The 20,448-nt window shown below is 42.9% G+C and overlaps 2 protein-coding genes across 3 annotated transcripts in view; one reads left to right on the top strand and one right to left on the bottom strand.

The window, feature by feature from the left end:
- The window catches only part of ift80 (intraflagellar transport 80 homolog (Chlamydomonas)), a 28,396-nt gene extending 16,425 nt beyond the window's left edge, over window positions 1–11,971 (top strand). For both annotated transcript variants that reach the window (XM_028419563.1, XM_028419564.1), the window contains exons 9-20: window positions 3,653–3,832; window positions 5,066–5,184; window positions 5,510–5,584; window positions 6,117–6,280; window positions 6,358–6,422; window positions 7,488–7,623; window positions 7,753–7,900; window positions 9,384–9,555; window positions 10,582–10,671; window positions 10,767–10,939; window positions 11,413–11,536; window positions 11,736–11,971. In XM_028419563.1, the coding sequence (XP_028275364.1) occupies window positions 3,653–3,832; window positions 5,066–5,184; window positions 5,510–5,584; window positions 6,117–6,280; window positions 6,358–6,422; window positions 7,488–7,623; window positions 7,753–7,900; window positions 9,384–9,555; window positions 10,582–10,671; window positions 10,767–10,939; window positions 11,413–11,536; window positions 11,736–11,846 (1,557 nt within the window). In that variant the 3' untranslated portion in view covers window positions 11,847–11,971. The remainder of the gene's footprint in view (window positions 1–3,652; window positions 3,833–5,065; window positions 5,185–5,509; window positions 5,585–6,116; window positions 6,281–6,357; window positions 6,423–7,487; window positions 7,624–7,752; window positions 7,901–9,383; window positions 9,556–10,581; window positions 10,672–10,766; window positions 10,940–11,412; window positions 11,537–11,735) is intronic.
- Window positions 11,972–15,334: 3,363 nt separating this feature from the next.
- On the bottom strand, window positions 15,335–16,311 carry c15h3orf80 (chromosome 15 C3orf80 homolog). The gene has a single exon (XM_028420331.1). The coding sequence runs from the start codon at window positions 16,116–16,118 to the stop codon at window positions 15,468–15,470; it is 651 nt and encodes a 216-aa protein (XP_028276132.1). The 5' UTR covers window positions 16,119–16,311; the 3' UTR covers window positions 15,335–15,467.
- Between the last annotated feature and the right edge of the window lie 4,137 nt (window positions 16,312–20,448).

Raw genomic sequence — 20,448 nt, 5'->3', positions numbered from 1 at the left:
GGAGGAGTACAAACAAACTCCTTAAAGAGGCTCTAAAGAGGCTGAGCGTCAATAGATTGGCTGTGGTTTTTTTGTGTGGGAGCATACATGTATGTGTGCAAATGTGCCATTGCAGAAATGTCAGTATGTCTGTGGAAGCCCATGACTGGTTGCATGCCACCAGCTGGGTTCTGTAGATCATCACTTAGGACTGCAACTGAAACAAAAAAAACACAGAACACCAGCCAGCCAAATATGGTGATGGTTGTTAAGTTGTAGTGCAACTTTATCAAATTATTCTGCAGGGTGCCATGGTAGCTCCCTGCATGATCGTTTTACTGGTTCAGCACACACAAGGCGTATGTCACCCATATACAACTAACATCTGTACATCTAAGTCACATAAATACATACATGTCAACACGCACAGGATGCATGTGTGGGCGTTGCTTGGTGCTCAAAGGGATCATCACAAGCGTTAGACTCCCAGCCTTGGTGTCCTGCCATGCATCTGAGTCATATAAATACACACATGCACGGTACTTTGTCACAAATACACGTGTGGGCGTGTGTTTTTGTCTGCATCGCTGTGCGCACCAAGACTCACAAGCATAGCCCTGCATTGCTGCTGTGTGTATTTGGTCTGTTTGTGTAAGCTCATAGTTAGTTTGAGGGGTCTCACCCTCTCTCCCCCAGACCTCAGCTGAGAGCTACACGTCATGTCTGCCACCTTCTCTCTGACCACAAAGCTGCCCATTATGGACACACAGGGTTCAGTGACCAGAGTGGACTTCAGCAAGATGAGGGCGGGCACTCACCTTCCACATCACACTCTTAAATCATCATTTTGGCCTTTATACGCTCTTAATGTCTGTGCTGTATAATATCTCTCTGCACTAACCTTAAATCTCCTTCCAGCCTCATCCAGTAGAATTCTCTAGTATCCGGTAGAGTACCACCCCTTTGGACTGCAATAAAACCCTCTGCCAAATCTGTTGCCGCTGCCTGATACACCTCCCCGGCGCTCTCTCCTTTTTCTGTCTCCGCCATCTCTCGTTTTCTTGTAATAGTCAGTTCTCACCCCCGCCCACTCTTTATTACCAGTCTGACATCCTTCTTAAAAAACACCAGTTGGGCTTTGTAGTGTAAAAAGAAAGAAAATTGCATTTCCAGAATGATGACATACGTCAGCTTCAGTGCCATAATGTAAATTTCAATCCCAAACTTCTCCAATTGTATGCTGCATAATGTATGTGTATGTTGTTATTTTGCCACTGGTTAGATTAGTGCAGTATCAAAGTCTGTTTGCCTAATTATGGAGAGTAAGACCAGGCAAAGGAACTAGACTTTTTAGTTAACAGTATCCCTGTACAGTTGTTCTTGTAACCCATTCCTTGTGAGGTCAGAATATCTGAACTCTTCACCAGTGATTAGAGAGTGACAAAATGAAAGGAAGGTACATGAGCAAGAGAGAGAACGTGTTTCTGAATGTTGCTGTGGAAAAGGTTTCTGTGTCACTGATTCCTTCTGGCCCATTTCGTCCATCTCAGGAGAGCAATAGGAACTCCCCCCCCCTCGTGTCCAATAGTCAGACACCGGCTGACAACTCTGACAAGCCAGAGGATTTTCACCTCTTTGACACACATGTACACACATCTTAAAAAAAGACACTGGAGAGAGGGAAATACGAACTCTCATTTAATTTCTCCTTTTATACACAAATAAGGATTTTGCTGATGTATTAAGTACAATGAATACTTAAACTGTATTCAGACTTTGCCTCCACCACACACACAAACACAGATATATGTGTTCAAGTATTGCGCACACTAACAAAGACAAACCCCCCCCTTTTCCATGCACACACATTCTCGCTTGCTAGCGGGCCCGGCTGGCTCTAGAAAGAGTCGAATGGCTCAATGTGTTAAAAGCATTAGGTAAGCATGGATCCAGCAGTCCTCCTCAGGCTGATATCATATGTCCTGCTTCATTACAGTCTGGTGTATACATTCAGCTGTATCTCTGACCCTCCATCTATCCATCCCTCTCTCCTCCACCCCTCCCTTCTCTTTTCTCCCTGGGGTGCTCTAAAACAGAGCGGGCCATCTCAAGATGTTAGCAGAAGAATAAATGAGCTCTCTCGTTATTGTAAACCCCGGCCAAGCGGCTCAGCTGTGGGACTCGTGCAAACACACACCTCCACTCAGGTTAGGATTAAAGAGAAAAATAAATAAATAAAAGGAAAGACTCATTGCTGTTGTAATTTATATGTAAAGAAACTTAAAGCTGTGCAAATCAAAAGGAAAAAGGGAGGGGAAAAGTTTAAAAGAAATTAATTTAACTTTAACAAACTGTCCCTTGTCCATAAGGGAAAGGTCTTTTTCACTGCAGCTATTTTGGGTCCTGATATGACATTAACTGCTGGGAGGGTGCTGACCAAAGCCAGCTGAGTGGTGTGTGTATGAGGCAGACAGCAGGACCAGGAAAAGGGGGTGGGAGATCAAAGCAGCGGGCCTGTACCTGTAGCTTGCTGACTGTTACCTCGAGCCGTGTCAGAGTCAACGAAGAGGAAATAACGATACACCTCACATCCCGCAGCTGCATGTGTGTGAGACGGCGAAAACACTGAGGCCTTTGCTCCAAGGTTCACCGCAGCCCCTTGGCCTGCTGCGCCACACTTGTCTCTCCATCGCAGGCAAGCCTAGGTTAACATTAGCCCTTTTCTCCCCTCATCAGCAGTTTACAGTGTGAATGTATTCATTTATGTGGGAGATTGCAGCTGAGGATCTCCAAGCCCACCTTAGCAGGCTGTTTGCACCCAAGGAAGGAGGGGGGGTCCCGCAGGGCCGAGGATGGGCAAGGTTCACTCTGGTGACTGAAGCAGCTATTGTGTGAGGAAAAAATACCAGGTGTTCATAGTAAGAAGCAACACATTTTATCTGGAGGTTCTAGAAAATTGTTAAGTGTCAGTTATTGTAACTACACCCTGCTCTCACTGAACCTGGAGCATAACAAACCAGAAAATGTCTTAAACTGGACTAGATCCAGGCTTTCTCCTGGTGCTTTGGTTTTTGTTGTGATACTTGACAGACGACTTCAGGGACATCGATTTGAAAGACCATAGTAAGAGAAGTAAACATACTGAAAAAGAAGATAAGATGCTTAGATTGTAAAGGGCTATATCCCTCTCAGCATGTCTTTCACCATCACTAACTGTTGCACTCAGGGCAAACTGAAGCAGTACTGCAGAAATAAGGAAGTCTGCTTTCTGTTTCTGTGTGTCTTCCCCTCTCCCTAGACTTCTGTGGCTTTTTAAATCTTTTCTCAAAGGAACCAGGAGGAGGCCTTGTTAATTGGCTTTTGGCTTCACATTGGGGGCTCGTGTATATAAACCTTTCCTTTTCGTCCTTACCCCCCTTGTATGTAATAGATGAGGATAACAGAGTGTATGGTTAAGAGTGCAAGTGCTGGACTTGGCAGGGCCAAACACTCCAGTGTCTCATAGTTCATCACAGCTCACTGGCTGACTGACTGTGTTCCTACAGTTTGTGTTACATGCACATCCACTCATACATGTTGCCCTAAGTTCCTAAATGAATTATTTAAGATTGCAGTTAAATTTTACAGTTTAGTTGTTAACCATATTCTGTTCTCCCCCCACCCATCTCTACAGTGGTCCTATGCATTGGAGAAGCCCAACACAGGCAGTGTGTTCAGCTTGGCTTGGTCTGCAGACGGCACCCAGATGGCCGGAGCCTGCAGTAACGGAGATGTAATTTTTGCTCATGTGGTGGAGCAGACTTGGGAGTGGAAGAACTTTGTGATCACCCTTACCAAGAGGAGATCAATGCAGGTAAATAGAGAGCATCACCCATGTTTATGTTCTTGTTCCTGTTTGTTTTGTGTTGTTAGCAACTGATGTCAAGAATTATGCTGAAAGCACAGTTTGACTCCTGGTGTGTCATAAGAGTGATAGTTTCACTGTATTAAACAAAGAAAAATACACTTGTGTGTAAAGGGCATTTAACCTAACATTGAGCCACAGAGCCAAGTCATTGCAGCACTTTTCAAAAAATTGAAAAGTACTCCAGTGCACTAGGCAGGCTGTAAAGAGGTGAGTGAATGCACTATGTAAAAAGCAAATGCTTCCCAGCTCTTGGCTAGTTGTGGTCATATATTATAGTTGGACCCTCCCAGTGTACCAGTGTGCAGCTCTGTGATGACAATGACCAGCCTGTCTAGCTGCCTCCCTCGCTCCACCGTTCTCTACTGTTTAAACTCACACTAACCACAAGGTAGCGTTTACATGCGGTTAACACACCCAAGTGTACACACACAGACACACACGCACACACTTGTATACTTTCAGACAGGGATACACATGCACACCTTCAGAAACAAGCTCACACACGCTTGCCAGCACATGTGCGCTTATTTGCCATAGACATCTCTACCAAGTGCAGTTTGTGTAAACCAAACAAAGTTGGGTCATCAGCCATTTATTTCAGCCTTGCAGGCGCTTTTCTGTCTCCCTCCTCCCCCTCTCCTCCTCACAGTCCGTTTTAAAACTGCACATCTGCCAGTGGTTTGTGAATCAGCCAGCTAAATTTACCACCTTGCGGTCAAATGTTTTTTATTCCTGGTTGTGTTGCATGTAAATTTGGCTTGCTGGAGGGAGCAGAGGAGGAAGATTTGTAAAGCTGTAAAAATAACCCCACCTTTCACCTGGTGCTGGAAAAGGCCCTTTCATTCATTCAGAGAGAGAGCTCGAGGGAAGTATTTATCTATGCAGGTGAAAAAATGACTACCAACCGCTGCATGCACACACTTGAAACAGTAAAAAAGGCTTTCTCTGACCACAGTTGACCTACGTGTACTTGGACATACTGTACACTGTTTCCTGTGTATATTAAGAATAAATACACTCCAATGTGTATGTGACTGTGTTCAGCCCTCTTTTAGCTTGTTCAGCCTGTTTGCTTGTTCAAATGTTAATTGTTTGCACCGTACTCTAAAGTTTATGTCAAGTCTACTCTTGTGTTTTTCATTTAACTAAGATTTTTTCCTCTTCCTTCTTTTTTCACAGGTGAGGAATGTGCTGAATGATGCAGTGGACGTATTAGAGTTCAGAGATCGAGTCATCAAATCCTCTCTGGCATACGGTCACTTAGTAGTCGCCACCTCCCTCCAGTGCTATGTCTACAAGTGAGTAGTACACTTTTCTCTTGCTCTGATCCTCTCATCCCCTATTAGGGCTAATCTACATTTCAGGTTTTTGTTCATTACATGCTAATATATCATATTTACTGAAATTACAAACTGAAAAAGATAAAAAGATGGTCCACGTGGTGGAAAAGCCAACCAAATTTGACTCATCTAGATTGCTAATTTACAGTAGGCCAAACTTTATCAGATGGCTTTATTACTTCGTCACCTGACATAATTGAGAACACGTCCTCCTAAACATAGTACTTGGTTATTAAATACATGTGTCTTCACAAATTTTGCTTTGTGCTGTTTATTTCGTCAGCTCAAGAAACTGGAATACACCTCTCATCTTTGACCTAAAGGAGGGAACAGTCAGCCTCATCCTGCAAGCAGAGAAGTGAGTCTTTCTGTTCCAGGAGAAGCACTACAAGAGAGAGAACAGGCTGTTGGATCATTTATCAGCTTCTCTAATGCTTCATTACTCTGCACTGGCCACCCATCAAACAGCAGCCAACCAAGCAAACACACACACACACACACATACACAATAACTGGCTGTGCTCTAACTTAGCCAGGCCTGTCATACAATAAGGCTGAGAGTGAAACCACTGGGGGAAATTAGATTAATATGGAGTAGCTCTTGTGCAATACTCCAGTGCAGTGTCCCTAACACTTAACATAGAGCTAAATAGATTACTGGACATTTTGTAATCGCAACTGAATTTGATAAGTCTCACCGAGTAAGTTAATGTGGTGTTGATATGTAATAAATGTTAAAATGATCGGCTCTCATCAGATCATTAACTGTTACTCGTTTTTCCCTTCATACCTACCACGCTACCCCACTCACCCACATATAAAATTATATAAACACATTATACTGACTCTATACACATTCTAATCCAGTGTGTACCTTGTCCCCCCAACAGGCATTTTCTTCTAGTAGATGGAGCAGGGTTATATATTTTCTCATATGAAGGTCGACTGATCTCTTCCCCCAAGTTTCCTGGTATGAGAGCTGACATCCTAAATGCCCAGGGTGTCTCACTTAGTAACGACACCATTGCTATTCGAGACAAGAGTGATGAAAAAGGTGAGGGGACCTCTGCCACAACAATCATCGTCTTTAGTAAAACTGTACTTTAACTATGTGGTATTTCCCCTGAGCAGTCATCCTTCTCTTTGATGCCTTGACCGGAAAAGCCCTTGGTGACGGGAAGTCCCTGACTCACAAGGTAGGTAATCTAATGCCACTTTGGATTTAAACATGCTTTAAAAATAATGACGTTTTGTATTTTAACTTTATATTACAGTAGAAGATGGAGTGTATCACTTTGAGAATGGTGAATGGTTGTTTAAATGTGCAATACAATATTTCTGTCTGTAGGGACTCATGAACCCCAATACACTTTCCAATCCAACACACAGAAATACCACGAAGGTTATTGCCTTCAGATACTCTGCATAATCAAAGTGTTGCACTTTGCATGTATGCAACAAGAGATGTTTCATGATCTGCAGTGGCCAGGAATACCACTAGCCCCTTCTAAATTGCTCCTATAACCTCTGAGGTACCATCAAATTAAGCCTGTCATTTCAGTGAAAATCATGTTTGCATGCTGGCACATGGCCAACAATAATAACATACTTTTTTTGGGCGTAGCATAACAACAGCTTGATGTATTATAGGTTGCTTTAGACATATGTTGTTCAGGTCATGTGACTTGTAAATAGTGAGTCTGCATAGTAGACGTTAGTTAAAGGCAGTGGGGTTTTTTTTTCCTTTCATTGTAAATAAGGCCAGTTTTTATCTATAATGTATTTTTTTTAGAATAAGTGTCTTTAATAGAAAATATAACAGCACTTACTCAGAAATAGGAGAGCATAAGGACCAGAAAAGAATGGGGGAAGGGCTTTGGCTTTAGAGGGAACGAGACAAAAAGAAGGAAAGAATTAGAATAGAAGGAAAAGAAGTAGAGGTAGCAGTAGTTACTGTTTGTCAGCATGGCTTTGTCTGCCAGTACTCCACAGCTCCAAGATACTGCACCAAAGCCAGCTAGCTCTGGCCAAAAACACACACAGGTTGATACACACACAGACACAAGCATATACCCAGCCTGTGTCTCTCTCTCTCTCTCTCTCTGTCTCTTATACACATTTGGCAGAAAGGCTTTTGGGTCACGGTGCAAACTGTGCTCCCCCTTCCTTTCTTTTCCTAATCTTTTGTCCCCCTTCCATCATTTACTCCTAAAGTCCTCATACCTTTGTGCTTGTGTTTGTACGTGTGCTTTTATATCTAGCTGGAAGTGGTGGAGATTGCTCTGGATCAATGTGGCCCATCCACTGAAAGGAAAATTGCCTTGATAGACAAGAACCGTGACCTTTACCTGACCTCTGTGCGTAATCGTGGGCGAGAACCCAAGATCTGCAAAATTGGTAAGAGAGAGGAGGAGGGAACTCTCTTGGCATGTGTAGCGACTCTCTTTGTTTTTATACACAAGTGTAACTAACAATTGATGAAAGGGATTGTTATATGTGTGTGTGTGTGTTTTTTTTGTCCTGAAGGTAGCATGGTTCACAGTATGGCATGGAATGATGCTGCTAACATTCTGTGTGGAATCCAAGACAACCAGTTCACAGTGTGGTACTACCCAAGTGCTGTCTTCATTGATAAAGACCTACTACCGAAAACACTGTACATAAAGGACAGCAGGTAGGCTTTGTAACAGTTTGGGTATATGTTTCTTGGTTAATATGGTGCCAGGGAGAGTTCCAGGCTTCAAAACATTCATCATTTTTCTAGTATATCTGTTGTCTCCACTATTTGCAACATGTTTACAGTTACACTTGTCTCATTCATTGTATTCATCTGTGATGTGAGTTCTTAGTTGCACTTCATTAAGCTTCCTCAGCAGTCATACGTGCTAGTTAAAAACTCACAGACTCTTTGGTACTAGGCTTTCCACAGGACTAGTTATTAACTACCACATTAAACATTACCATCACCTGTTGTCTGGCCTCTCTTTTCATCATACGTGAACAAAAAAGGGAACAATCCTTACTAAATATTAATAATTATTCTGAAGTTGAGAGGCAAAAGGAAAAACAGATGGTTGGTGATAGGCATCTGTCTGTCATAAATATGTCACTGAACTAATTTAAGAAAATCAAATGACACATGTATAACATGTTACAGCAGTGATTTACATTCACATATACTGTACAGTGGCATTTTAGCATGTAACAGCTGATACACTTCACCAGAATGATGAATGAGTTATTATCATGAAAGCAGCAGGTTTAATTAAAACTTAAATCTGGCCAAAGTTGCTCGTAGCAAAAGGCAAGCTTCAGTGCTTTCATGATTTTCTTCTTTGAAGTAGCAGGAAAAGATGTAAAACAGGAGCTAAGTAAAAAGATACAGGCAGCTTTTTTTGCACCTTCTAGCTCATTCCCCAAGGTACAACACATGGTCCTTCAGGCAGTTCGTTTTGCCAGTAGCTGTCAGACACAGGCAACACTTCCTGCCCGAAAGTCCTCCACTTCAGCCAGCAGGGGAGGTGCTAAGGCAGGGTGCCTGCACTGTCCATACAGGCGTTCCTAAACCATGTTTTTGCGTGTCTGTTTCCTTATTCAGTTTGGTTTTTATTTGTGCATACTGTTTGCACTTAATGTTGCATCAATCTCTCTCTCTCTCTCTCTCTCTCTGGTTTGTGTCACTGTTTGGGTGCTCAAGTAGCAAGAGCTAATAGATAAACAGATGCGCTGCTTTTCTGGATGTTAAGATTTTTACGATATCTGTGATGGAAGGAAGGCTGAATCAAGAACAAAGCAAATAACGACACTAGCACTGTCAGTATGTAATTTCATCTCCTCAACAAAACTGTATGTGGTGGGCTGCCACAAACTACTCCCAGTATAAGAAATTCTGGCAAACACGTGTACATATGCAAACTGGTAAAAGCACTATCCATCAGCCTATACATGTTAGCATATTACATCAGTGTTTTTACTTTAACATTATCACATTACCTTCACAGTCAGTCTCTTTTCCTCACATGTATGCTCATGCTTGTTCATGCCTGCTATAGGTACTTATAAACAGGCAGGATCACTGCTGACTTTTTTGTGACAAACTGTGGATGTGGGCACATGTATTTGTTCTAACTTTGATCTCTATGTGTGTGTTTGTAAAGTGAGTTCAGCCGTGCACCCCACATTCTTAACTTCGTTGGCGCTAAGGTGACGTTACGGCAAGGAGATGGTTCCCTGGTGTACAGTAGTGTACTTCCCTACCCTGCCCTCCTACACGAATACAGCACCTCTGCACGCTGGGAAGATGCACTGCGCCTCTGCCGCTTCGCCAAAGTAAGATGCAAGCATATCTTTATTTAAGTGTACAAACTGATTACACCTGGTCTTAGTGATTTATATCTGAGTGTTTTTTAAATGCATGGCTAAAACCATGTGTGCTTGTATCCACACAGTAAACCACATGATAGTGTGAAAGAGGCTTTAGTCTTCTTGCAAAGTCCAGCTCCCTTTGGTGTATGACACACGTATGCATGGATGTTTTATATGAAAGAGGGCAGGTCAAAACCTTAAATGAGGAGGTAATAGACAGGTTTATGGGACCAGAGCAGCAGGTTTTAATTAGCCTTCAATTAGCCTGGTGACAGCATTTACCGGATCACCCCCCGCCCCTCGACCTCACTCATAAATACACACAGCTATATACATGTGTAGACACTCCGATAGCTCTCACGCACTGAAAACAGTGTGAGACATTGCTTGGGCAGTGACGCAATAACCACAAGCCCGGAGAAATGGACGACGTAGTAGTAAGAGGAGGGTGGAACAAAAGGGATAGAGAGGCGCTGGTTTTAAGAGCTTTTTCCTTGACCTCCCTCCCCCTTCTACTTCTGGTAAGAGTTTGGTGGCAGTGTGGCTTTTCCCAGAATCACTGTTGTTGTTGTTGTTAGTAAGTTCTCACCTACACATGAACAACACATACAGTAAATTATTAAACTAAAATAAGATATTGCCTGAAATGTTCTTTCATTATCATGTGGTTGTGTAAAGTTAATGACCTCAGGCAGGGCCTGTCATTGTTATTTGTAATTTCCAAGACACTTATTTGGGGGGTGGGGGTGGGGGGGGGGGGGGGGGGTGACTCTGAAATGCAGTTTGCTCCACTGTGGTTAAAAGAGTTTTAATTGATGGAGCTTCATAAAGTAAAGCAGTGACACATTTGTTTACGTTTTATGGTTTCTTGCTGACTTAGAGCATGATGCGAGTAAGACACACATATGATACAAGTTTGGTGAATATAATACAGTTATATGCAAATGTTTGGGGAAAATAATGTATTTTCTCTGCACCCAATATCCTCAGGACCAGTCTTTGTGGGCATGTCTCGCTGGTATGGCAATGGCAAACGGTGAGCTGAACACAGCGGAGATGGCCTATGCTGCCATTGGAGAGGTGGGAGCAAAACACATTTTTAAGATTACTGAAGTACACACACAGTTGAAATTTTAATAACAGTGACAATAATCTTTCCCTTTCTGTTCTTTCAGTTACCAAGGGTGCAGTACATCAACTTTATAAAGGAGCAGCCATCTAAAGAGTCGTCTTTGGCCCACATGCTGATGTTTAGTGGGCAAGTGCAGGAGGCTGAGGCCACTCTGTTAAAGGCTGGTCTCATCTACCAGGCCATTCAAATCAACATTGACCTTCTCAACTGGGAAAGGTACAATTCTGTTAAATTAGAAAACTGAATTTTTTTTGGTCTTATTTGTAAGGCCTCCAGACAATGGTTCACAGTAGCAATGACATTATCACCATTATGAAAAGGTTTTCTTAATCTTAATCTTAATCTTAATGAAAGTGACGAATGCTCAGCTCCTTTTATTCATCTGGTGTCAGAGGAAGTGGAGTGTGCTATCAGGTTAATAAGTTCAAATTTATATCCCCGAAAGACTGCACAACTGGAAATGTTTGTTTTCTCAGACTGCGCTGTCTGTTTACAAGTACCCTAAACTGAGTATAATTTACTTCTCACCTCACACATGTGCACAAAAGTGAAAGCAGAGAACCACTTTAGATAACTCTGGAGGATGCTTTTCTGTGCCAGATAAGACCCCAGAATTAGGTGGGAGAAAGATTAGTTGAAGTTTGTATTCACACAACGTGTCTGGGGGCATCTTGTCATATTGTGTCCAGGGCTCTGGAGCTAGCAGTCAAACACAAGACCCATGTGGACACTGTACTAGCCCACCGGGAGAAATTCCTACAGAAATTTGGCAGGAACGAGTCCAGTAAGAGATTCCTCCAGTACCGTGAAGGGGTAAGTTACAGCAGCCTGTCTCTTTGCTGTATGAACTATGTGTGTTAATCACTCTGAGCACATTTTTAGCTGGCCGGTAGAACACCCAGTTCCAACTAATGAGATGTTGCCCAGCACTTGTTATCAATCCTGTGCTGATCAAAGCAAAATCGTTCATTTAATCTAATCTCATTTCATTTTATCTTTGTCTCTCTTCCAGATTGAGGTGGACTGGGAAAAAATCCAGGCAAAGATAGAGATGGAATTGGCCAAAGAGAGAGAGAAAGCTGCTAATGTCTCTGTAAGGAGCAGTGTGGCCTCACGGCGTTAATTTTCAAAATCTTTAAGATGCCAGACCAGCTAAAAGATTTTTAAAATTAACGCCGTGAGGACCTCAGTGTAACGCAATTTTTCCCATTGTAGGACTAATAAAGGTATTCTTAATTCATAACCTTACCTGAGGAACAGTGTCCATCATTAACTTCACATAAAAACAAAAGGGAACATCTGGTGATGTGAAGATTAGGAGGGCTGTAAAGGATGTGACTCCTTGACACGCTTGTGACACACTGACACACAACAAATGTGACCTGTCTTTCATAGTGATTGTTTCTTTTGTGTCAAGTTCAAAGTTCAGCGCTGTCTTTTTATACTGGTCACATTCACTTTAGCCTTTTTTGTATAATATTAAATTACAGTATATATTTTACAGTTAAACCTTTGCCGTCTGGAAACGCTAAAAATAACGATTAATAAAACAGATTGAAATACAGTATGTAATTGTGAAGACTTTTTTTGTCAGTTTTTTAACAATGTGCACCTTTTAACATGATGTTTTTTCAGCCCGGGCCATCCCTGTTTGTCTAAAAGGTAATCCTGGGTGCTTGTGTGCCTTACAGTCCCATATACTGCTTCTATAGTGAGCTCCTTGAATTATTCTTGTCTTTCCTCCAGTGTGAAACAGACTGCTTATCGTGGAGCTCCACCCCCTGGCTGGCAGAGGGCCAGTGCATCAGCGAACCATTTCAGCCTGTTCTTATCCTCTAGTGGCCCAGGAGAGAGAGAAGATCTGCCTCAGGGCTCTCCAGAAACAGCTTCTAGACTAAATCACGATCATGTGCAGAGATGTGGTAGAAAGTGACCTTCCACAGATGCTGACACATCAAAGGAAACAGTAGGTGTAGGAGAATTTCTCAATGGGCTCATTCTCACTTGCTGTTGCTTTTTTTGCATACCCTCTAATTTTAGCTGCTCCTGTCCTAGGTCTATGTCTTTTTTGGAGCTAATTTTCTTTACATACAAACCAAACAATCTATGAAAATACTAATCAGAGTGCAGTCTGGTTTCTGTGCATTATACACGTGTTTCCACACACATTGAAAATGACAACTAAAACCCAATTCTATAATGCCTACTATGATCAAATGTAAATCTATATTGTATATCCTTGATGTGTGAAGTGATTATACAGAAAATTTCAAGTTAGTATTGCTCAGGGGCCCATCTCATAGGGGGGGACCCTCCTTCTAATGGCCATATAGGTAGGATAGAGGTGGTGAAAATGGAGAAAAACAAATGATCGCATCCATTGCAAATTACAGATTACCTTTGTCATTAGGCAAGCTGGAAACTATTGATTTATAAGTGCACCAGTATTCTAAAGATGAAGAGGTCATATGGTAACACTGGACGGGTGCAGGTCATGCTGCTCTGCTCAGTTGAAGATGTCGGGGTCCCACAGCAGCCTGTAGCAGCTAAGACAATGGCTAATTGGGTTAATTAAAAGGGTTAATTGAGCCTGTTCTAACTGGCTTTAGCCATACTATAAGTGAGGCCCCTAGCACACTGTGGCTTAGACTAACTGTAGGCTTTGTTGAACAGGAAGGTTTTAAGTTGAATCTTACTAGTGGAAGTGGTGTCTGCCTCACAAACCCAGTTTAGAAGTTGGTCCCATAGGAGGTGACATGAGGTGTCCAATAGCTATAGGCTCGGCCTCCCATTCTGCTTCTTGAGATTCTCGCAGCCTCAAAAGCACACCCCACTCCTAAACCATGGTGTAAAACTGAGGTGCCAATATGGTGGTGTAGCTTCTGCTGCATGTTATGAACCTATGAGGAGGATAATGGTCATTGATTCGACCTTTGGTCCAGTGAGCAATAGAATAACAGATTCAAAATCCATATTTGTGTTCATCTATATTCCGATGTCTCACTAGATGTTTGATATTATTTGCATTTAAGGGAAAGACAACCTTGTATTTACCTTGTATTGTGGCCTGACAGCAGAATTTTACTGTTACAGCTGGTGCATAGTGGACAACAATGACTTAGAAAGAGAGAGTGAAAGGCAACATTTACACCTCTTATAGTTTTAGTAGCACTCATACATGACTTGGGGTCACATACTTCATTCACCTCATCAAGCCATCAGTGGGTTTTAGGCATGAATTTAATGCTTTTAAGTGCAAACTCCACCCACCCACAAATTTCCCTGTGGAAAAGAAAGCCATCAGTGATCACTTCTGGCTCTAGCCATCATGGTCTGGTGGTATTGGATTACAGAAGCCACCACAATCAGACTCAGACTTTTAGTGTCGGGAGCATAAAGGGCGCTCCAGGTCTCTAATTGCAAAGGCTAGTTTGACAGATAGCTGTACTATATTACAGTAGCTTTGCGTTTGTCACAAATCTTACTTATTGTGATGGATGAGGCTGTTTAAATGTACTTGCTGGCATTATGCTGTCTTAATGAGTATGTATTGGTCTCTGTGATGGCAGGTAACCACCCCGGAGCTTCATGGAGAGGATCTGCTTTGCATTTGTATCATTGAAGGCATATAAATCCTGCATTATTATTAACCACTTTAATACAACTCTCATTTTATCTCCCAAAAGTGAATATTTGTCGAAGTCTTAATGGAAATCCTGCATGAAATGTGTCTTCTCTCCTAGGAGAGAGGAGAAGGGAGGTGTTGTTATTGGCTAGACAATCAATTAAAGCCAAGGTGAAGTAACAGTGTTTCTTGCCTTATTAATTGGCAGAGTAGAGTAGTAGATTTAAAGAAACTCCCGGCCTGTCAGAACAAAGGGACGGCCTCCTGTCTCACCCACCCTCCCTGTTACATGTCCCTTTGTCCTTCATATTTGTCTGAGCTATACGTAGTTCTGCTTTAACTTGTCAGACACACCGTCATCAAAATACAACTTTGTTTCTTGGCAGCTTAAACCAGCTCTAATCTCTGCCATTGTTTTTTTCCTGAATTCAGAGGCTGGAGACATGTAAAGCTCCCAGGATCTAAACTTTTCTCTTGTTGTATACATGCCAAACGTGTCTCAGATCACTGATAAAATGCTCATCTATCAGCTCCCAGTGAAGTGTGTAAGAGAGAGAGAGAGAGAGTAGAATATTGCTTTCATGCTGATAAGCTATAAACAGGATCCAGTGCTGGCTGACTAGTGAAATAGATATTAATCCCTTCACTGCCTCATTCAGTATTATTTAAAAATATTAATAATAATGATAATAAAGAGAAAGAAAAAATGATTCCTTTTGGATGCAAATTCAATAAAGAATGCACAGAAGATTTCTCGGGTCCGCAGAATATGTTGCTTTCAGAACTGTTTCACGGTGCCACTTATATTTGAGGTGGTGAAGTAAAACTTAATGCGATTGTACCGGAGCCAAATTAGCTGCTCCCAACACACAAAGCACGTCATCTTCAGCCGCCTTCGCTTACTTTATAATCTGCTTTATTTAACCCAAGCGGTCATTTGCATACAAAAGGCGAGTAATCCTCTATAATCTTAGAAAACACGTACATTTTCTCAGCCTTCTTCTTTATTATTTACATTCAGGATTATAATTGCACTTGAATCTCTGCACGATAGCCTAATTACCCTGATGTTATTAAAATAAGAATGATAATTGTGTCTGCGGCTTTGCCCAGTCTCCATCAAACAGAGTTCCGAGATGTCCTTGGGCTCTGTCGCTGTCCTGACACGTCCAGGACATCCCGCCTCTGATCTCCGGACCTCGGTCCTGTTGCTCTCCCTCTGCCCTGCTGCCTGTCGTTTTCCGACAATAAGTTATCATCGGACCGGTCTCTGTGCATCTCCTGCATGCTTTCCTCATACGTGGGCAAATACTTCACCTCGTCATACGCTGGCAGGTTCGGAGAGGCGAAATCCCCGAGGTTGTACTCGGGGTACCGGTCCAGCAGGGAGTCCTGGGACGCCGATGCGTGCCCATGAAAGAGGGATGGCTCCTCGCTGCGGTCGTGGTGAGGGTGCCGGCGGGGCCGCGGGCAGATGATCCGCTGGATGAAGTAGCCCATGGCAAAGAGCAGCAACAGGATCAGGATGCCCGACAGCTTCCGCGTCAACCAGCCTACATTATCGAAGAATCTGCGGATGGGGAGCTTGCAGCAGCGCACCATGGAGCTGGCACTGGCGTTCCCGGTGGCGATGGGGTGACAGCACTGATGGCCATCGTCGCACTGGACCTCGCCGCAGGTCTGGAGCGCTTCACAAGCGGAGATCAGGCATGCCGACAAAAAGGTGCCAATGTACATTGTTCTGCCGCCGCCGGGCAGACAGGGCGTCATTTCTGGATCTGTCCAAATATAAAGTCTCCCTGATCCGCGCTTTCTGTCTCCCGCGTTGTTGTGTCAAAGTCCTCCCAGGTGTTACAGGACTGTCCTCCTTTCCAGCTGTGTGGTAATTATGTCATGTCTCAGCCACTGCAGCGCGGAGCGGGACAGCAGGTGCCCTCCTGTTGAGGACGACCTGTCTCCTGGTGCACGGGCGATGGGAGTGCAGCAGCATCAGTGTCTGGAGGGAGCATTGATGAGAAGCATGAATAATCTTACATCATTATTTCGCGGAGACATTTTATTATAGGTTCCCAGCAGGTCCTTGGTGAAACGCACAGATATGGTGACATTGTCATTCTGTCCTGGCTTTTCTGATCTCACCTGTTTTGTATTAACCATAGCAACCCCCCCCCCCCCCCCCCCCCCCCACCCCTCGCAGAGTCCCATGATGTGAAATAGGATTCAGGTCAGTAGACAGGAAAGCTAAAATCCATGTTAGTCCTTGTTCTGTGGCGAAGGGAGGACTATGATCCTGCACTGAGGATCACAATCTTAACAATACTCAGTGAATAAAGCTGCATTGATGTATATGAAATGCACTTTAATCTTGCAAATAATCTATCAGTGAAAGAATCTGGCAGAGAATTAACAACATAAAAGCTGTAATATTTTGTGCAAAAGGACAACTGATGCCAAAAAAATCTGTTTACTAGTAAATCCTCTCAATTCCAAACAACAACACCCCAAAGGATGTTTGCAGGTCCCCAGACCTCACTTGATGATACATTGCCCCCAGAAGGCTGAACCAGACTCTAAATGTGTACTATTATCCATTATCCCAGATATAACCAGTACTGGTGAACACCCCTGACTGATACGAGGCGCCGACAGATCTACCCCTCTCATAAAAAATGAATAGTTCTTGCAATGTGGACGGTAATTGCCCCCATTAGGCGAGTGTCTGGATTCACATCAGTTCAGCATCACCCTCAAAGGACCCTGCGCAGCATTGGGGAACATAATCATAAAACTAAATCTCCAGATTAAACTACAGTCTCCCCACCCACTGTGTTAATTTACATTAAAGATCCCCCCTCTTGGATAACATCCAAGAAAGGTTTTCTACAATTATTGGATTTCATAACAAATCAATGTTTTCTCTGTTCTACAAAGAAAGAAACTATGTAAACTACAGCTGAGGATTATATTGTAAGGGAAATGTAATTGCAGCGATGCCTGGACAGGTGGGACATATTGTAGATTATGGCGACTCCTTTTAAATTCACTTCATCTTGTCCTCATGTTACTGCTTGTCACTCGTGTATTTCCTTATTTTCTAAACAAGGCCTAATGCACAGCACACCAAATCTAATTACTGGAGCATTATGATGTGAAATTCAGTAGAAGGATAGCATTACGCACCCTAATTTATGCAGCATCGTATTTCTTTCAGTAATCTTCCTCGATCAGGGAAACAGGGCAACATTCTAACCAAATAAACAATCAATACATGTCTGTGGGATCGTGGCTCAGAGAGTCCAGAGACACTTTTGTTTCGGTCCAGTGTTTTGAGGGCTTTCCCAGCAATTCTGCTTCTCAGTAGGCTCTTATTGACAAGTGCAGGGAGCAACTGCTATTTTTGATCACAGCTTTCAGTCTCTGCAGCGTCTATAGGAAGCAACCTCCACATTACACATCAATCAAACCTGAGGAGGTGAAGAGAATGAGTAGGATAAAAGACATACAATGCAATCTCCTGTTATCTTCATTCTCTTATTATTTTTCCTCCTGATGACTGTTTCTAACCAGCCACATCCTGCCACTTTTTTTCCCTCTCTCTCTGAAATTCACCACAAAGTGCTGTTCTTCTGTCAGGAGGATTGATTGAATAATTCTCGCTCTACCTCTCTTCCCCTCTTTTTTTTTGTTCTTTGTCCATCTTGGTCCAGCTTTTAGCGAACACATCAAACTAACTGATGTATAACTTCTTCCAGTTAGAAACACAAGTACGTGAATGTTTTCTTTGGAGCTTTTAACACCTTTTAACACCAACTTACCAAGTTTCAGTGTCCTGTATGGCCAACAATTAAAGCAATAACACACTGACTGTATTATATCACTGTAATAAATATACTGCACTGTATGCTTCCATTAATCTGGCACAAAGGTCTCTTGTGTTGTGCTTAATAATTCAGTCTTTTGGGCTCCATTAGGCCTGTGTAATGATGAATGGCAGCGTTCATTTTCAAGTGTCAGAGATGTTGATGTACGGCCCGCCCTACAGTCAATGTCACGGTTATCACGTTTGCATTAATTATGAAACAAAGAAAGCATTGTCAGGCCTCATCTGGGTTTGTTAATGGACCCACTGATGGTTCTGGGTTTTGCTTTGTTTGCCTCAGAGCAGAAGTCACAACCTCAGGGTTACAGCCCTGAAACCAGCTTCAGCCTCTGTAGCTTTTTGTACATGCTGTGTTGAAGGAAATGATTCTTTTGCATGATATGATGTATAGTTATTATATATAATCAAGTGTAAAGCATCACAAACATCTTTCTATGTGCGAGTGGCTGCAAACAATGGAGGTTGGCTGTGAGAATTTGGGATTGTTTGACATGTGAGTGCGTAAACGTTGTATCAGTGCAGGATATGTGTGTGTGTGTGTGGGTGTCATCAGCGTCTGTGTATTCCCATCAGCTTGAACTCTAATAAAAAGCAGGGCCTGCAGTCGGTGTAGTTTGTGTGAATCCAGAAAGTCCCACACCACAGCTATTTCACACCCACATATTTCCTCTAATCTTATCGCTCCTCTGGCTCGGAGGTTTTAAAGTGTACGGACTCCCTCTCTCTCTTCTATGTGTGTGTGGAGAGAGTGTGAGGCCACTGTATTTATATATAAGTTTGTTTGTGTGGGTGCCTTTGTAATGTTTCAATCATATCTTCTGTGGAAGTGAGAGAAGGTGGCGCAGGTCACAGGACAAACAGACCTCATCTTTTTGTGTTCTTATACATGTGGATGTGGTAACTCTTTACAAATATGAATGTATTAGCTTCTTACCTTAATGTGCCTAGTTCTTCCAGCTTTGTGTGTTTCTTGGCTCAAAGATGAATCAGAATTCAGACTTCCTTTGAGGAGAAGGACTTAAAAGCTCCAAAAAAATCCTCATCCAAGAGAAAGAAGGGTAAAATCCCATTTCTCACGTCTCATGGGAGTGCTCTATATAAGTTGTGCTGAGCCGGGCTTTTTGACCTTACAGCGATTACCCTTATACATTTGATGTTCAGTCATAACAGACTCCTATCATATAGACAAGTTTGATGGGTGGTAGCAGTAAGTGATTTGACTCAGCAGTGGTGCTTTCTGTTCAAATGGGAACATCATGGTGCTTGGAAAGGTTGTATACTGTAAATCCATCACTGTATCTGTAGCTGTAGGAGAAGCTGCTCCTGCTCTCCTCTATAGAGCCTGTGTATAAGTGTTAATTTAGCAAAGGCACTTTAGCCTTTAACAGGCCTGAGCATTTTTCTGTTGCATTAAGTTTCACAGTGCTTAAAAGGAAACACATTTTTTTATTGTCTTGCCTTTTTTTCTAAAGCTGTGATCGTGTTAATGTACACACATTTAATCCCAAAGTGATTTAATGGAGAAAGTTCTCATCAGATGGAGGTGAGTGTGGTGTATTAGGGGGCTGACGCATTGCTTTCACAAGTCTGCTAAATACCCCCCCCCTCCCCAAACCAACAAGAGCAACCTCATTTTCCCTATAAGATAAACCACCCAGCTGCGGATGACTCAGTTACTGGTGGTGCTCGCACACATACACATATACGCACACCAGACAGACACCTGGAGGTTAAATATAGGATAAAGTTTTCCCATTCCCACATGTTTTGAGTGGGGGCGGATGGCAGGGGATTTTTGACCCCCTGCCTCCGCACCACTGCACTGAGTCACACTAAACAGGGGAGGGTGGGCGCGGGGGGGGTCTGTGTCTCAGAAGGTGACTGGACTACGGCTTTCAGCTCCATCTCTCTTACCCAACGCCCACATTATACATCCCAGGACTCGTCTTTCTGTGGCCCCTGAAAACACAGAGCTCCCCAAGGGAACTCTGAAAATAAGGCATTAGCAATGTGGAGAGCGAGAGAGAGTGGGATAGATAAATAGTGAGAGAGAGGCCCTGACACAACACATATTATACAGAATGCTGACAGGCTTAGAATGATATAGAGCAATAAGTAGATGGTTTGTGTAAGGATGGGGAGGGTGCAAGGGCAGAACAGAAGAGGGGTAGTCTGCTCAAAAACCAAGTTCCCTGGAGACCGATACAGACACTAACTCCC

This window comes from Parambassis ranga, chromosome 13, assembly GCF_900634625.1.
Source record: "Parambassis ranga chromosome 13, fParRan2.1, whole genome shotgun sequence".
Classification (NCBI taxonomy): domain Eukaryota; kingdom Metazoa; phylum Chordata; class Actinopteri; family Ambassidae; genus Parambassis; species Parambassis ranga.
Note: the sequence above shows the minus strand (reverse complement) of the source record. Positions and strands in the feature narration are given on the sequence as shown.

Excerpts from the sequence above, each read along its gene's own strand:
- c15h3orf80 (XM_028420331.1), bottom strand. The coding sequence starts at position 16,118 with ATGACGCCCTGTCTGCCCGGCGGCGGCAGAACAATGTACATTGGCACC.